At 39.0% G+C, this 14893-nt stretch overlaps 2 protein-coding genes across 2 annotated transcripts in view; one reads left to right on the top strand and one right to left on the bottom strand.

Moving 5' to 3' along the window:
* The window catches only part of LOC118325999 (phosphatidylinositol 4-phosphate 5-kinase-like protein 1), a 16660-nt gene extending 9319 nt beyond the window's left edge, over positions 1 to 7341 (bottom strand). The window contains exon 1 of the mRNA XM_035658883.1: positions 7305 to 7341. Coding sequence (XP_035514776.1) covers positions 7305 to 7341 — 37 coding nt within the window. The remainder of the gene's footprint in view (positions 1 to 7304) is intronic.
* Positions 5894 to 14893, top strand: part of LOC118325998 (soluble lamin-associated protein of 75 kDa-like) — an 11611-nt gene continuing 2611 nt past the window's right edge. The window contains exons 1-3 of the mRNA XM_035658882.1: positions 5894 to 5992; positions 12984 to 13120; positions 13722 to 13907. Of these exons, the coding sequence (XP_035514775.1) occupies positions 12986 to 13120; positions 13722 to 13907 (321 nt within the window). The 5' untranslated portion in view covers positions 5894 to 5992; positions 12984 to 12985. The remainder of the gene's footprint in view (positions 5993 to 12983; positions 13121 to 13721; positions 13908 to 14893) is intronic.

The following is a 14893-nucleotide window of genomic DNA, read 5'->3' as shown; positions in this document are numbered from 1 at the left end:
AAGGATTCACATCAGGGAAAATTTTCGCCAGTCACAATTTTGAGTTGTATTAAGCTGTGTTGAGCACAAGGGGAAGACGAATGTACCAGTTAAAGCACTGTCTCCCATTGATCATTTGTCATATCCTCTCCAAGGTCATTCTCCCATGATTTCCATGATCTTGCAGTAAATGAGAAATGATATCACATATATTATTGTAAAGAGTGGAAATAGACCCTTACGATATGGAGACAATGAAAGAATATATATGATCGATCATATTATCCGGTGGAAGGTCTGGGAATGAAGTAATACTTTTCTGGACAAAGTGCCTAAGCTGGAGATACCGTAAAAAGTGACACTTTGGTAAATTAAATAGTACTGAGAGTTGTGCGAATGAGCCAAGTGTGCCATCCACATATATATTGGAGATGGATTTAATGCCCTTTGAATGCAAAATCCTAAAGGTTGAGTCAGAGAGGGGGTGGAAAGTTATAATCATTCTTGATGGGAGAGTGTATAGATGTTGTCTGCAATTTGAAGTGTCTTCTAAATTGTGACCAAATCCTGATTGAGTTATAGACCACAAGGTTGGAGAGAAATTGGTTTGGGGGAGGGGGCATTGGGGCACATAGTACAGGCTAAGCGGACTACAGGCTTTTTCCATTTGCACCCAGGCCTAACATCTATCACCCTGGTCTTTTCCCATCCAATGTAACATAACCTTTATATTGCATGCCCAATAGTAATGAGTAAAATTAGGTAGGGCCAGGCCAGTAAGCTTTTTAGGTCTTTGAAGGGCCCTTCTTTTTTTTCTGTGTGTTTTTCCGTTCCAGATAAACAGGAATATGCTACTGTGCAATTAATTAAAGAATTGTTTTTTAATCAAGATTGGAATGTTTTGAAAGAGGTAAATAAATGTAGGTAGTACAATCATTTTAATGAGATTAATTCGGCCAGTTATGGACAGAGGGAGGTTCATCCATCTGATCATGTCTTTCTTAGATTTTTCAAATAAAACGCCAAAGTTCTTAGGAAAGAGGGAGGAGAAAGCAGGTATGATCTTGACTCCTAGGTATTTAAAGCTCTTTCTAACAGTTCTAAATGGGAAATGTGATGCAGGGATTAGGGTAGCAGGCTGGTTAAGAGGAAACATTTTGGTTTTTTCAAAATTTATTTTGTATCCCGAAAATTTCCTAAATTGAGTCAGGGTGCTGAGAATGGCAGGAACAGATTTTAATGGGTCTGAGACATACAAAATAATGTTATCAGCATATAGAGACAATTTGTGTGTAAGGCCCCCTCGTTCTATGCCCAGGAAGTCATTGGATTGTCTAAGAGCGATGGCTAGAGGCTCGATGACAATGGCAAAAAGTAAAGGGGATTAGTTGCAGCCCTGGCGTGTGCCCCTGCCAAGAGGGAAGTATTCAGATTGCTGTCCATTAGTAATTACTGAGGCTAGAGGGTGAGAATAGAGGAGTTTAATCCAAGAGATGAAAGAATCCTCAAATCCGATTTTTTTAAAAGTTAAAAATAAATATTGCCACTCAACTTGATGAAACGCTTTTTCAGCATCGAGTGATATGGCCATTTCAGGAGAGTGGGGCAGAGATGAGTATATAATATTGAAGAGCCTTCTAAAATTTGAACTAGAGTGCCGATTTAAAATGAAGCCCGTCTGGTCTGGTGAGATTTTTTGTGAGATGACCTTCTCCAGTCTTACTGCCAGAATCTTGGATAAAATTTCTATTTCTATTTCTATTTCTATTTCTGTAAAAGTCTATATTCAGCAAAGAGATTGGGCGATAGGAAACACACTGGAGTGGATCTTTACCCTCTTTGGGTAAGAGTGTTATTGCAGCCTGTCGTAAAGTTGGTGGGAGACATCCTGGATGACAGAGATTCGTTAAAACGGGCATAGCTCAAGTATACATTTTTTATAAAATTCAGAGGTGTACCCATCTGGACCAGGTGTTTTGTTACATTTTAGGGATTTGATAGCTTGTAGAATTTCTGCATTGGTTATCACACCTCCCAGCAAAAATTTTAGCTCGGCCAGAACAGAGGGGAGATTGAGTTTATTAAAAAAAAAATTCCAGGGAAGCACTGGTTTCAAGAAAGAAGGAAATTTGGGGAGAAATGTTGTTCACAAATTCTTCGTCCGACAAAAAGAGGTAACATTTCCTAATAGTCTATTATCTAGAAGAAAGTAGTCAATCCGGGTGTGTGTATGATGGACATTGGAGAAGAAGGAGAGCTGTTTTTTTTATCTACAGATGCAGAAGTTCATGTTTTGCAGCCACATAGTTTCTCTATTTGCGCTTGGAAAGGGAGGGTAAAGTTAGATGTTAGAGTTAGATGTGATCTGCGACTACACCGCTAGAATCACTAAGTCCTACACACTGGACCTTTCACAGTTGCCTTTACTTTACTTCAAAATATGTTCAATAAACAGCTCACATCATCAGTCAGACGTCATGATGTAATCTAGCTTTGTTTGCCCCAGTGGCCGCAGCAAACAGGTGTAGCAATGCATATCTGATTGACCGGTCGCCATGGTACCGACATGTCAATCACAAGGTAGCCCTAAAGCATACCCTGCTTTATCGTCTATTTTCTCTAAATGGGGACCATCATTTACTAAATGAACATCATGATGTATGGAAGAAGACTGAAACTAGAGATTTGAGGACCATAACTCATTAGGAAACTGTTTACTGCCCTAATAGGTACGTTCAAATTGGTTTAACTTTTCAGGTCCGGGAGCTATTTCCATTTTTTATACAGCCTATGCCTATTCCCTGGATATTCCGAGTTATGATCTAACGTCACCCACCCACAGCAGAGCAATCAATGAATCAGCATTAGACTGCACACAATAGCCAACAGTTCAGGAAATTTGAGCTTCTCACTGTTCTATTAGCTCTTTGATTGTTTTAACTGTGTACTTCTACCGCAGGACAAGTTTGTACATCAGAAAATTGTGTTCAGGTCTTCAACCTTTAGATCTTAAATAATAATCTGAACTTTAAAAAAGAAAAGAAAAATCATTTAGTTTTCAGCAAAATGCTTAGATATAGGCCTACTGTGTATATTTATTTAAGTTTTTTATACCCCTTAAAATTAAGAAGGCCTTGTGACACCCCTGTGAAACTTTGACATCCCCTTGTGGGGGTCCTGACCTCCAGTTTGGGAATCACTGTTAAAAAAGACCCAAAAGACCCCTGTGCTAGCTCCGCTGACCAAGGAGGAGCCATTGCATCCAAACAGCCAAAGCTGGATGTTAAACCCATGCATTTGTCTGCACAGCTAGGCAGAAGTTAACAGACTAAATGCCAGATATTTCATCAAAGACGTGCAACCTATGTCAACAGTTGAGCCTGTAGTCCTCAGACAACTAATTGGCAAAATACCTGTAAATAGAGACCTCAGGCTGCAGCACGTGGAATGGAATATAGGGGGAGCTGGACAGCCGATGGTCGGGTGTATGATGTCCTTCTGAGACAAACAACACTATCTGCTGAATGAATGTATATAAATGTATAAAAACTAGCCAACAGTAGTGAAGCGTGTTCACTCTGTAGCAGCAGGTTTATGTCCATTAGCAAGGCAGCACTGCTCTCTACTGGCTGATTAATTATGTGCAGAGTAATTTTACTAATGGCCACCACTGGTTTATATACAGTATATACAGATATGCTAGAAAGTATGTAAACCATTTTGGAGTTTTCTGTTGTTTTACCATTCTTACTTTATTTAATCAGAACCAGTATTTTTATATGAAATAACAGGTATGTTTATCAATTTCATATACTTTTTTTGAGGAAATCAATTGTGTAGGCACAAAACTGTTGTAAAATTGTAGTAAAATTAACCAATGAAATGAAAAATCTTTAGGGAAGAAATTTGGCTGCACTGAATGTAACAGATCAAACCAATTAAGTTTCAACCTACCAAAGGTCAATCATGCTGTGATTAGGGCTGCACAATTAATCACAATATTACCAAAATTACAGTATGGCCAATTGCAATATCCAAATAGCAGAAGTTGCCATTTTTCCAACATAACATGTATAATGAACTACTGTAGAGCTGCAGAGATGTCCTGGCCTATAATTCTTGTTCTCTAGATTTAAGAAAAGATGTTTGTTTGGTACACACCCCCAAAAATTTTACATTATCATGATTTCAGTAGTTTTTCAAACTACAAACAAGTTTGTCAAATTAAAATTGTGGTGCAAAAATGATCATTGCCACACTAATCATGAATCATATCGCAATATCTGTCAAAATAATTGCAATGTGTTTATTGTGCCAAGAATACATTTATGAGGACCTCAAATTTAATTTCCCTCAAAAAGAAATTTGGGATCAGCAAACATGTTTTCTTAAATCTGGAGAACAAATTTGCAGGTCAAGGCATTTAAGAACTACAGTACTTCATTATAATGCTGTTTGTCACATTTTACCTTTATCTAAAAATTGCAGCTTCTGCGATTTGGATATTGCCTTTGGCCATATTGTGGTTACAACAATATTTTAATAAACTGTGCAACCCTACTCTCTGCATGATTAACCTGTATGGTATGGCCTATTATGGTAAGACTAAACTGACCTGGTTTGATATGTTTCAAACAGTGCTGCCCAATTCCTCTCTCATTTCATTGGTTCATCTAGACAACAGTTTTGTGTCACCTGATTGTATTTACCTGCTCGTTTTAAGCCATTCCACTCAGTGTTCACTAACTTTCGCCTTTACAAAATTTTAGAAAAATATATTTATAATTTCTTTTCGCTACACAATTGATTTACTAAAAAAAAAAATGGAATTGATAAACATACACCTTCTTACATATAAAAATACTGGCTGTGATTAAATAAAGAAATAAAAACAATGGTAAAACAATAGAAAACTTTTCTTCGGTATTTGAACCCAGTGTTAGCCTCACCAATCCCTACACTAAAGGGAGTGGAATTAATCCATACTGATCTACCATTCTAGGACTGAGCTTAAACCTAAATCTATCTATAGAAGATAGATACTTTATTTACCCCGAGGGAAATTCAAGCATCCAGTAGCAGCATACAAACTACATTTAGACATACATTAAAATTAAAATTAACCTATATCTATACAAATAGAAAACTATACAAAAAGTAAAAGTAAGAAATTACTGTGAAATGTCTGAGACATTATTTCATTTTACTCTGCCAACCCTAAAATATTATAGCTGAGCGCATTAACAAGAGACTTAAAGCAATCATTTAAAAGGAACACAAAAATGTCTTTCCCTAGTAACTAATTACTTGTGCAGTAATTGGCTAATTACTCATGCCCAACAGTATATTAAATAGGTATCATTTAATGAGAAAATTAAAACATAGTCAAATTATCATATAAATGTTGATTGATTGTTTTTCTACTTTTTTTCTACAAACTCTGTTTTGAACTGCAAAGATTAGTCAATTAATAAATTAGTATGCAACTATTAAATTATTGCATTAGTCATTTTTTATGATAAATGTCCAAATCAGCCTCTCCAATGTGAATATGTTCTGCTTTCTTTAGTCCTCTATGACAGGCCTATAGAGTTTGTATGATTGTTAGAAATTAAAAAGAGAATTTGTCAGGAAAACTCATCTTTGATGCAATATTCACAGGAAATAATCTGCGTTTGTTTTACAATGTCTTCTTGTTCACTGTTTGGGTTCACTGTACAGTTTATCTACTGTTATTGTTATGCATTAAATATAATATGAACTACCCATAGCCTAAGTCACTGAGTCAGGGGTTGTCGGTTTACTCAATGATAGAAAGGTTGGGAACCCCTGCTGTAGGGGGTGAGATTGGATAATAGTTTAGTTACATAAGGCAGTTGGAACAGGATTGGCCTGAGCCGAGCATGCGCAGAGCATCGCACCTAGCAACATAATAAACCATAAACGTGTTTACGGAATTTAAATTGAACAGTGAGAGTTTTGAAGGAAAGAAAAGGCTTCCTGCGAAGTAGAGGTGAGTTCGTTTTTCTTCATATTGCTTGCCGCTGCCAGACTGTGTGTGTGTGTGTGTGCGCGCTGCTCGCTGGGCATTTTCTTTGTGCACTTATTGGAATTAGGAGGGAGAAACGAGGACGGGGCCAGGGCAGCATCTGCTGGAGCGGAGAGCAGGCAGGCATTAAATATAGACTACCGCGGTGCATCCAGTTCACACAGCCGCACTGTGGACGGCCGTCGGCGGCGTCCACAGTGCACCTTGCTGGAGCCAACGCCATTAACATAATTAACGTTATGTCCTTTTAATCGGGAACAAAATGTTCTAAATTGTAACAGCCTGTCCGAAGATGAAGCTTCCTCACTACACTTTCCCACAGTTCCCCATGAACTTACACTGTGCCTGCAAGCTATCATTGAACAAGCATAGACATTATTTCCTCAGATAATTAGCTAAGATTAGTTGCGCATTCCTTTTATGTGCGTTGTTATGAACTTTATTCTAACTTGTTGAAACAATTAGTTATTCTAATGATACGTTGTTTCACTGTTATAAACTAAATGGAGCAGGCTCGAGCTTTAATTGCCAATTATTTTGAGTTGAGTTTGCGTGTCTGAAATGTGTTGGAAATTGAAGTTTTCACCGTCCTGTTTGCTGCTGCTGTTGGGACACAGTTTCCATCAGTGGCAGCGTGGCTACAGAGCACACGCCCCCTCCCCCAGACCGCTCACACACACACACACACACACACACACCCTCTGTCCCAGCTACCGTGGCTTTGGAACTCAGTGTTCCCTGTTACTTTTTCACGGTTTCAGACAGTCAGAGTGGCTGTGTTTGTGCTCAGTGTTAGTTCGGTAAAGTCCGCTCTGTGCTCCGCTCTCGTTGGACGGTTTGTGCGCTAATGAAAGAAAAAGTGCGCACTCAGCGTTTGTGCAGCCGCGCTCTTTGCCTCTAGCTGTGTCTTCAGTTTTAACGAGCCTCTTTATTCAGGTATTTACAAGAAAGTTTCTGATCGCATGTGATTGTTATCAGCTTTGAACGTTCACAGGGTCCATGTGAAGTGAAATAAGGAGCCATACAGTGTATCCTACCCACATTCTATGCAGCTCTTGTTATCGGAACATCATGTACCTAAAAGTGTGCTATCTGTGTCTTTCTGTCCCTCCCTCTGTGTGTGAGACAAAACGACCCCAGCAGTTGTAGAAATGTAGCACAAGCTTGTTGTTTATGACAACTTTTGAGAGTTCTAGGCGAGGTGCCCGACGTAAGAGAAAGCAAGAGTCAAATGTCTGGTTTGTACATGCATGTGTGGTATTCACTGCTCCCTTACCCTGAGGGGGCACTGGGCCTGCCATCACCAGAGCCATGAATGCATCTGCACACAAACACACAGTCAGCTGCCAGGCTTGTTTTCTCTCTCTCTTACACACTCTCACAAAAGACAAACGGGACTTTCTGCTTTGTTGGTGATGTTCAGTGACTGTGTGTGTGTGTGTGTGTGGGTGTGTGTGGGTGGGTGGGTGTCAGTTGGAGACATGGTGGGATAAAGGGGCATAATGGATGTGAGTGAGTACAAATGGCCTGTGTTGGTTTTCTATCTAATAAATTAGACCCTGACTGATAGATCAGTCAATATTGGCCAATTGCACACATATCAGTATCATATCGGTATAGGGGCATATTTTGTCTGATATGGGCCTATATTTAAAAAATAAATAAATCTGGTATATAATGCAGAAAAAAATGCCTGATATATGTAAATGTGTGATTTACAAGCAGCATAGTAAGAGGAAAAAAGCAACTCTTAACAGTGTCAACTAGAGTTGGTTGACAATGTATTTATATGTTTAATTATTTAACATGTTAAAGAATATTAAGTTAAATATTCTTTAATAAAGATATTTGTTTAAGAAAGCATCCTTCTGAGTACCTTTCACACAGTCATATCAGTGCACAATCTACATAGAACAGCTCTATTTTCACTGGCCGCCATATCTGTACTCTGTGAATTTTTCCCCTCTAAAATCGGTATTTGTCTCAAAATTCCGATATTGGTTGGGCTCTAAAATAACTTCATTGTCAACAAAGTCTGTAAAACGAATTAATTACATTAAAAGAGCCTGACAGACCTGCAGCTGATTGGATATTTCTGACCCAGAAATGGTCAAAGTCTCAAAAGCCATGGGATTAAAACTGTCTAGATGATGATGATGTTGTTTCTGCTCTCAATGCAGTCATAAGCCTGACAATAAATCCCCTGCATAAAACAACTGACGGGTGCACTACTCAAAGTCATTAATGACCAAATAGCATACAGTATGAAAGTTGGAATCTGTGCAGCAGACTACCAGTCAGCTGTGTCAGAAACTGCTGAGGGTTGTGCAGTTGTTTTGTTAGAGCTTGGGGCTGTGTCTGAAGAATTAATTAAGTACAGTCAACATTAGAAGCCTCTGTAATTGCATAGTACGCCCCTTCAATGCTGCTGGCATACATGTATGTGGTTATACATTAATGAAAACATAGCTATGAATATTTTATTCCATTTCTGACAATAGATCTTCCTAAATGTTACACACTGGACCTTCAAACCAGCTCAGACTGCTGTACTATACTGTGTATACTTTGTAGTGGATAGCCTAACTGTGGACAGGAGTGTTGTGTCTGATTGGTTTATGGATGGATCTGTGGTATTCAAACTCCCTGCGTCAAGGGAATGGCACACACACACACAGGCATGCAAACATAACACAAACTGGACTTCATGCTTGGCTGGTCATGCTCATGACAGTGTGCTGCTGGGAGAAATAGAGGGGTAGGGTACAGTACAGTGGGATTATGTGTTGGAAATGGATGCTGCCTCCAGTTAAACACCACAGCTTGTCACATAGAAAGGGTGCCAACTTTAACGTTAACATGTACATTCCCATGATCATCTTTTAAAAGTTACTCATGTAACATCTGGACTGTGTGAAGTACTATTTTTATAGTATATGGAAGTTACGTTTGACACTAGTGGTGTAGAGTAACAGTGAGCAATGGGTTAACTTGGTGAAGATGTAAAAAGAGATTTGGCATTGACGTCCCCTCTGGGGATCATTTACTTAATTGAAACTGGTCCTGCAGGTAGCTCACACTAATCAGATCCTTATAACTGTGTGTGAGAGAGCTGTGTTATTGTTGTGCAGGCTGGTGTGTGCATATTTCCTGTTCTGAAGTTGTGTAAGGCTAGAGGTTTGTTTTAGCCCAAATTCAAATCCAATGGAAATTTCCATTTTATACTACTGTCATACACACATGCCGTGCTTGACTCGTAATAATGAACATGTGTTCAACGCTCTCACACCAGACTGCTGTCACAGGTTCCTTCCTGGTTGCTGCCGTGCACATATGATACAAGTGTGCTACTGTAGTTCCATGCACAACCCTGTTAAAACACTTAATTCACCAGAAGATGAAGAGTCAGTTAGTGGATTTTTTGATAGCTTTGCATTCCCACTTCCCTCTCTAAATTCTCATTCTCCTGTATGTGTATATTAGCCCTTTGTTACTAGGGCTGGGAATTGTTTGAAATTTTTGATACTAGTGCCAATATGGTATCTGAAATTTCTTTTCTGGAAAAAGTGACATAAGTGGTCATAAAATAACTCTTCCTTAATAAAATATAGTTTACTTTAATACACATGCCTCCTGACCAACCAGTATGAGCCACAAAGTATTTTTTTTATGCAACCAGATTATGCACATGATGGTCTTTATACTATGACACTTTTCCTAAAATTAAATTCTTTTTGTAAATCGAAATATGCTGCCTTGCTTGTAGTATTGCAATATATCAAATTGAAACCCCTTTATTGTGATAGGTATCATATCCCCCACAGCCACTGGAGGTTGTGCAACCAGGTCTTGAACTTTGGTTGCTGCAGTGGTGGGCGTTCTTTAGATTAGTTTTCTTTCTTCAGTCTCCTTATGAAAAGTTGAAGCTCACGTTCTGCAGTTATGTTCAAGTATGCTTGCAATATCGAAGAGTGGAGTTTCTAGCTGAGAAGGCTCTAAGTCTGAACAGGATAACTGAGCAAAACACGGAGTGAAGGTTTGAATGAGACCCTGTGTTCATGCATGTATTTCTGTCAAGCGTGTGTTAGCAGACAGCTGTTGAAGCCTTGTGAATGAGCATGTGTGTCCCTGAGGTGTTAACCGTGTTGGCTTCCTATTACAACCTCCTATGACTGACATCAGTCGGGCAGTTTTACATTATTCTACACTACCCTGCAGCAATGGATGCAATGTTTGTGTGTTTGTTTCGGGGTGGAAAGGTGGCCAGGCCAGTTCACATTGTTGATTGTAGCAGCTGTAGGCTAGAACACTATAGGTGTTTTTGGGAAACCCTGGGGGTTCAGGGAAAACCCTGATCCTAAAGTCAACAGGTAATATTATATATATTATATAATATAATTTAGAGTTATTTATTTTACATTTATTAAGCCACCTTGGAATCCAGTTGTCAAATCATCAAAAATCAAATCAAGCTAATTTAGTTATACACGTATACAGGTTTGATTTTTCTGAAAACATAGCCTTGTAATGCTATGCAGTGCAGCAGGTGACAGTGATGTTTTGGATATGTAAATCTTCATGGTCCCCTCCAGGTTACTAAATGTTACTGTATTTAAGGTCTTCAACTACTTAAGCCCTGCTGTTTCATTTTCCAAAAACTATTAAATGACTTGTTGGTGCAAGCTGATTGGCAAATGCCAAATCTTGTTCAGTCGATTGTGGCGCAGGCTCAAATAGTGATGGGAATTATGGCTCTTTTTAGTGAGTCAGATCATTTGGCTCAGCTCAGCACCTACGGCTTTTCATATAGTACCACTTCTGACTTTGAGAATTAAAGTCTTATTTGGCAATGTTTTGACCTATCACTGGTATGTGTGCACATATATCACTTAAAAGCTCCAGTGTGTAACATTTAGGAGGATCATTTGGCAGAAATGGAATATAATATTCATAGGTATGTTTTCATTAGAGTATAATCACCAGAAAATAAGAATTTTTGTTACCTTAGAATGAGCTGTTTTTATCTACGTTTGGCGTGGGAGCATGTCATGTTTCTTTCTATAGTAGCCCAGAAGGGACAAACATTGGCTCTAGAAAGGGGCGTTTATGTTTTCTACTAATTTTGCGACCTACACAGTTTCTCCTTCGTGGTTAGAAGTGGAAGGTGAAGCGAGGGAGTTGCAATATGCAACTACAGCACTAGATGTCACTAAATCCTACACACTGGACCTTTAATTCCTTCAGTGCAATTAGCCTATGCTAAACAGATTTTTTTTATGCTCTGTATAAAAACCTTAAATAATGCATGTGTACATGTGATTTTATTTATACTTTAACTCTGTTCCAAGAGCGGATCTAGAGGGGTGGTGTGGGATGCCTGGCCACCCCAGTTTGGTGTCAAATGTTTAGACTAAGTGATCTGGTTAAGATTAATAAAAAAGTTGTTGGCCGGTTCATGAATGACCCTTCTCCAGGCTCAAACTGAATCTAAATCAATCAAAACTGTTCTGCCTGTGTTTGTACTCCAAGAACAATAACAATTAAAAAAAAAAATAGTAAGAAGAAACTAAATTTAGCTTGTTATCCTAATTACAGCTTAATAAGGTAGCTCTCACAGTTTATTAGTCTCACAAGAGATCACTGGGGATTACCTGGGATTTGTTGTGGCTGGTGGATTAAATGAGGTTACCATCGCCACGTGTTGGAGGTCAAGTCTATCCCACATAGAGACTATGAACTGAACTGCTGGAGACTACTCTTGAATTTAAAGGCCTGTGCTAGGATTGGCAGAGCTGTGGATTTATATGGTATGGGTATTTATGATGAGATCAATATGAAATTGATGAAATCCTCTCTCTGTCTATCAAGCTAAACAAACACTTATCTCTTAGCTACAAGAAATAATACTTCCAGATTGAACTGTTACTAAGGGTGCAGTGGATAAAAGCTAACGGTTTGGATTGTACCAAGGGTTGAGGGCAGGGTTAGGGTTAAATAAATTAAAAATGCACTACTTTGTCTCTGATGTAGCCGCCTCCCTCACCACTCTGTAGTCCTGCTCAAATAAAAAGCAAAGCATCCAGTTGGTTACACATTACAAGTATTGGCTTATCATCACTGAAGGCTGCTGTGCCACAGATGGGCAAAGAGACTGGAGCTGCTCCAGTGAGAGGAGCTGTGTGTTGATGGGAAGGCATTGCAATAAACCTCACAATCTTATGACCTATTTCTATGATGATAAGCATGCCCAGTTTCCCAGTAACACCACTGAAAATAAGTCACAGCCTACAGGATTTCACTCAATGGAGGCAAAAGCAACAGGTCACTCTTCACTAACCCCAACACAGCACACAACTGTGTTGTCTAGTTTCTCACTGCAACTCTGCATCAAGATTTAACAGCAGTAACAGTTGCAGTAAAACTATATATCTGTTGTTTACATGCATACAGCCATGTGGGCACTCATATGGATCCTGGATCAGTTACGTTCCATACTAACTGTTACACATAAAAGCTAATCCTCTTTCACTGACAGCACACACCTTACAGGCCTTCTCAAGTCCACTAGTCGACATAAATACCGCCAAGTTGCACACAATTTAAATCTGAATCTAAACATGGCATAGAGGAACTGCTTGTTAGGGTACTTATGGTGGTGTGTAATGATACATTCACTACACTTTTAGAGCAGCACTGTAGTTTATTTCCTGCTTCCTTTTAAAACACCTATTCTATCATATCCTGTCCTATCCTTAAAATATCATGGATATTTCGGCTTTATTCAAAGGTTTTATTCTGTCTGTAATTCCTTCAGGTGATTTAAAAGTGGTTCAGAAAGTGCCATTGTTACTGCTTAAATAATGTTTGAGAGATCATGGTGGGACAACGACAGTATTGGCTGACTGAGGGTCTGAATGCTGCTCTATCTCACTGCTGTTTGTTGTGTGTTGTGTAGGGATGGAGTTCCCCGTGGATCTTCTGGCTGATGTCAGCCAGGTGGAGCTGGAACAGTCGGCCCACAACTACATGAACAACCTGCTCTACAGCAACCCTGATTTACCTGAACACCTCATCCTCTCTGACTCTACCCAGGTAAAACACAACACACGCTGGACATTTGTGGTGACCAGGGCTGTCCTAACTCACTCCTGATTGGACCACTTTTTTGTCTTTCAATGTAAGAGTCAGTGAGAGCTCCATTTAGTGACTTTAAAAGTAGTGTTTTGTAAAGACTCCAGGGCCAGGACCCGTATGTATCATGCATGTCAGAATTACTACTATTGTAGGAATCACAGTGAAAGTTTATTTTGGACTCAAAATCCTAGACAGATTACATAATAGAAGAAATGTAGCTACTGTATTGTATTTGTTGATGTATTTATACAGTGGAATAAGACACTTGTTAGAAGATAAATCAGAGATATGTCTGGGTATGTTTTCTTATGCAGGTTTTCTCATTAATTAAACCATATGTGTGTGTCTATAGAAGTATAAATCCAGCTTTATTCTTCGGCTTCAGTTTTTAGACCAGTAGCAACATCTGAAGCTCCTGAATGCAGATATCATCAGAGTATGATGATATGGATATGAATGGAGTTTCAAAACAAGTAGAGGTTTTTTTTCAATATCAGTGTATCATCGAACTCATACATCACACATGACCTTGTGTACTGGACCGTCTGTCTGTCCTCAGGTCACCATAGACATTTCCAGTGTGGGCTTCACCCCCCTGTATGGATTGAGTGATAAACATAAGATCCTGGGCCTGTTCTCGCCCAGTGACCCAATGACAGCTGTGGCTCTGTACCTGCTGGACCAGTGGTGGACAGTGGACGACATTCTCAAAACAGCAGACCCTGCTCGAGATGGAGCGATGGAGGTACGAGGAAATGTTTTACTAGTTACTAGAATTCCACCCTCTCACTATTCATATCGATTCATTCTAATCAGAGAACTCTGTTGCGCATGATTAAGTTTCCCCACTGACTAGTATGAAAAAATTGTTTCTTACAGTAATAATTACTTGTATAGTGCTGGTACTTGTACTAGTAGGAGGTCTGTTGTCAGTCCTGGGCTGACTGCAGAGGTGGTTGTTGGCCTGAGGCTGTTTCCTCAGATGGGTTTCCACTAAACTCAAAACATAACGTCACATCTGTCAGTATTAAGCCGTCAATTAAGAAGATTGGACCAGTCGTTTTCAGTTAAGTGCCATGCTAAACTGCTATGTCAGTGTACACAAGTTTATTGTCTTACGTGGAAGACTTCTTTATGATCTGTGATGTGAAAAATCCGAATCAGATTTCCACACAGTGAGAGAAAATCAGGCTCTCCGTGTTCTTTAAAAGTCTAAAACCTAATAATCTGAAGTTTAGGCCTTAAAATGTCTTAAATATGATTTTGACAGCTCTTAAAGATTGATTGGATTAATGAAGTTAATGTTACTTGTATAAAGTTGCATTTTTCAGTCTTGCTTTTAAATGTGTTTTTTAGGAAAAAATTATATTAACCACTGCAAAACAAACTGACATGGAACCCCTACTTATTTTCTCTCATATGCTTTGTACTTACCAGTATGGATGTAAAATAGGTCTTAAATTGCATTCATAATGGTCTTAAAAAGGTCTTTAAAACGTCTTTATTCAACTTGTTCAAATCTCCACAAGGAAAGTAAAAGCATGCGTCCCCCGCTTGTAGTTCATCCCAATCCCAGCAAACCACAGAGCGTCTCTTCCTGCCTGACTGCTGAGAGTTCTGTCATACTCTATTACTCTTCTCCACTTCCATCAAAGTTAGTTTTGTGATCACTTTGAGACTCGGTTTGTAAAGTTTGTAAAGGTATTAAGATAGACTTCTGAACATAACCAA

Source organism: Morone saxatilis, unplaced genomic scaffold, assembly GCF_004916995.1.
Source record: "Morone saxatilis isolate NCDOM2014 unplaced genomic scaffold, NCSU_SB_2.0 Contig16, whole genome shotgun sequence".
In the NCBI taxonomy this organism is placed as follows: Eukaryota; Metazoa; Chordata; class Actinopteri; family Moronidae; genus Morone; species Morone saxatilis.
This window is presented reverse-complemented; position numbering and strand designations above follow the sequence as displayed.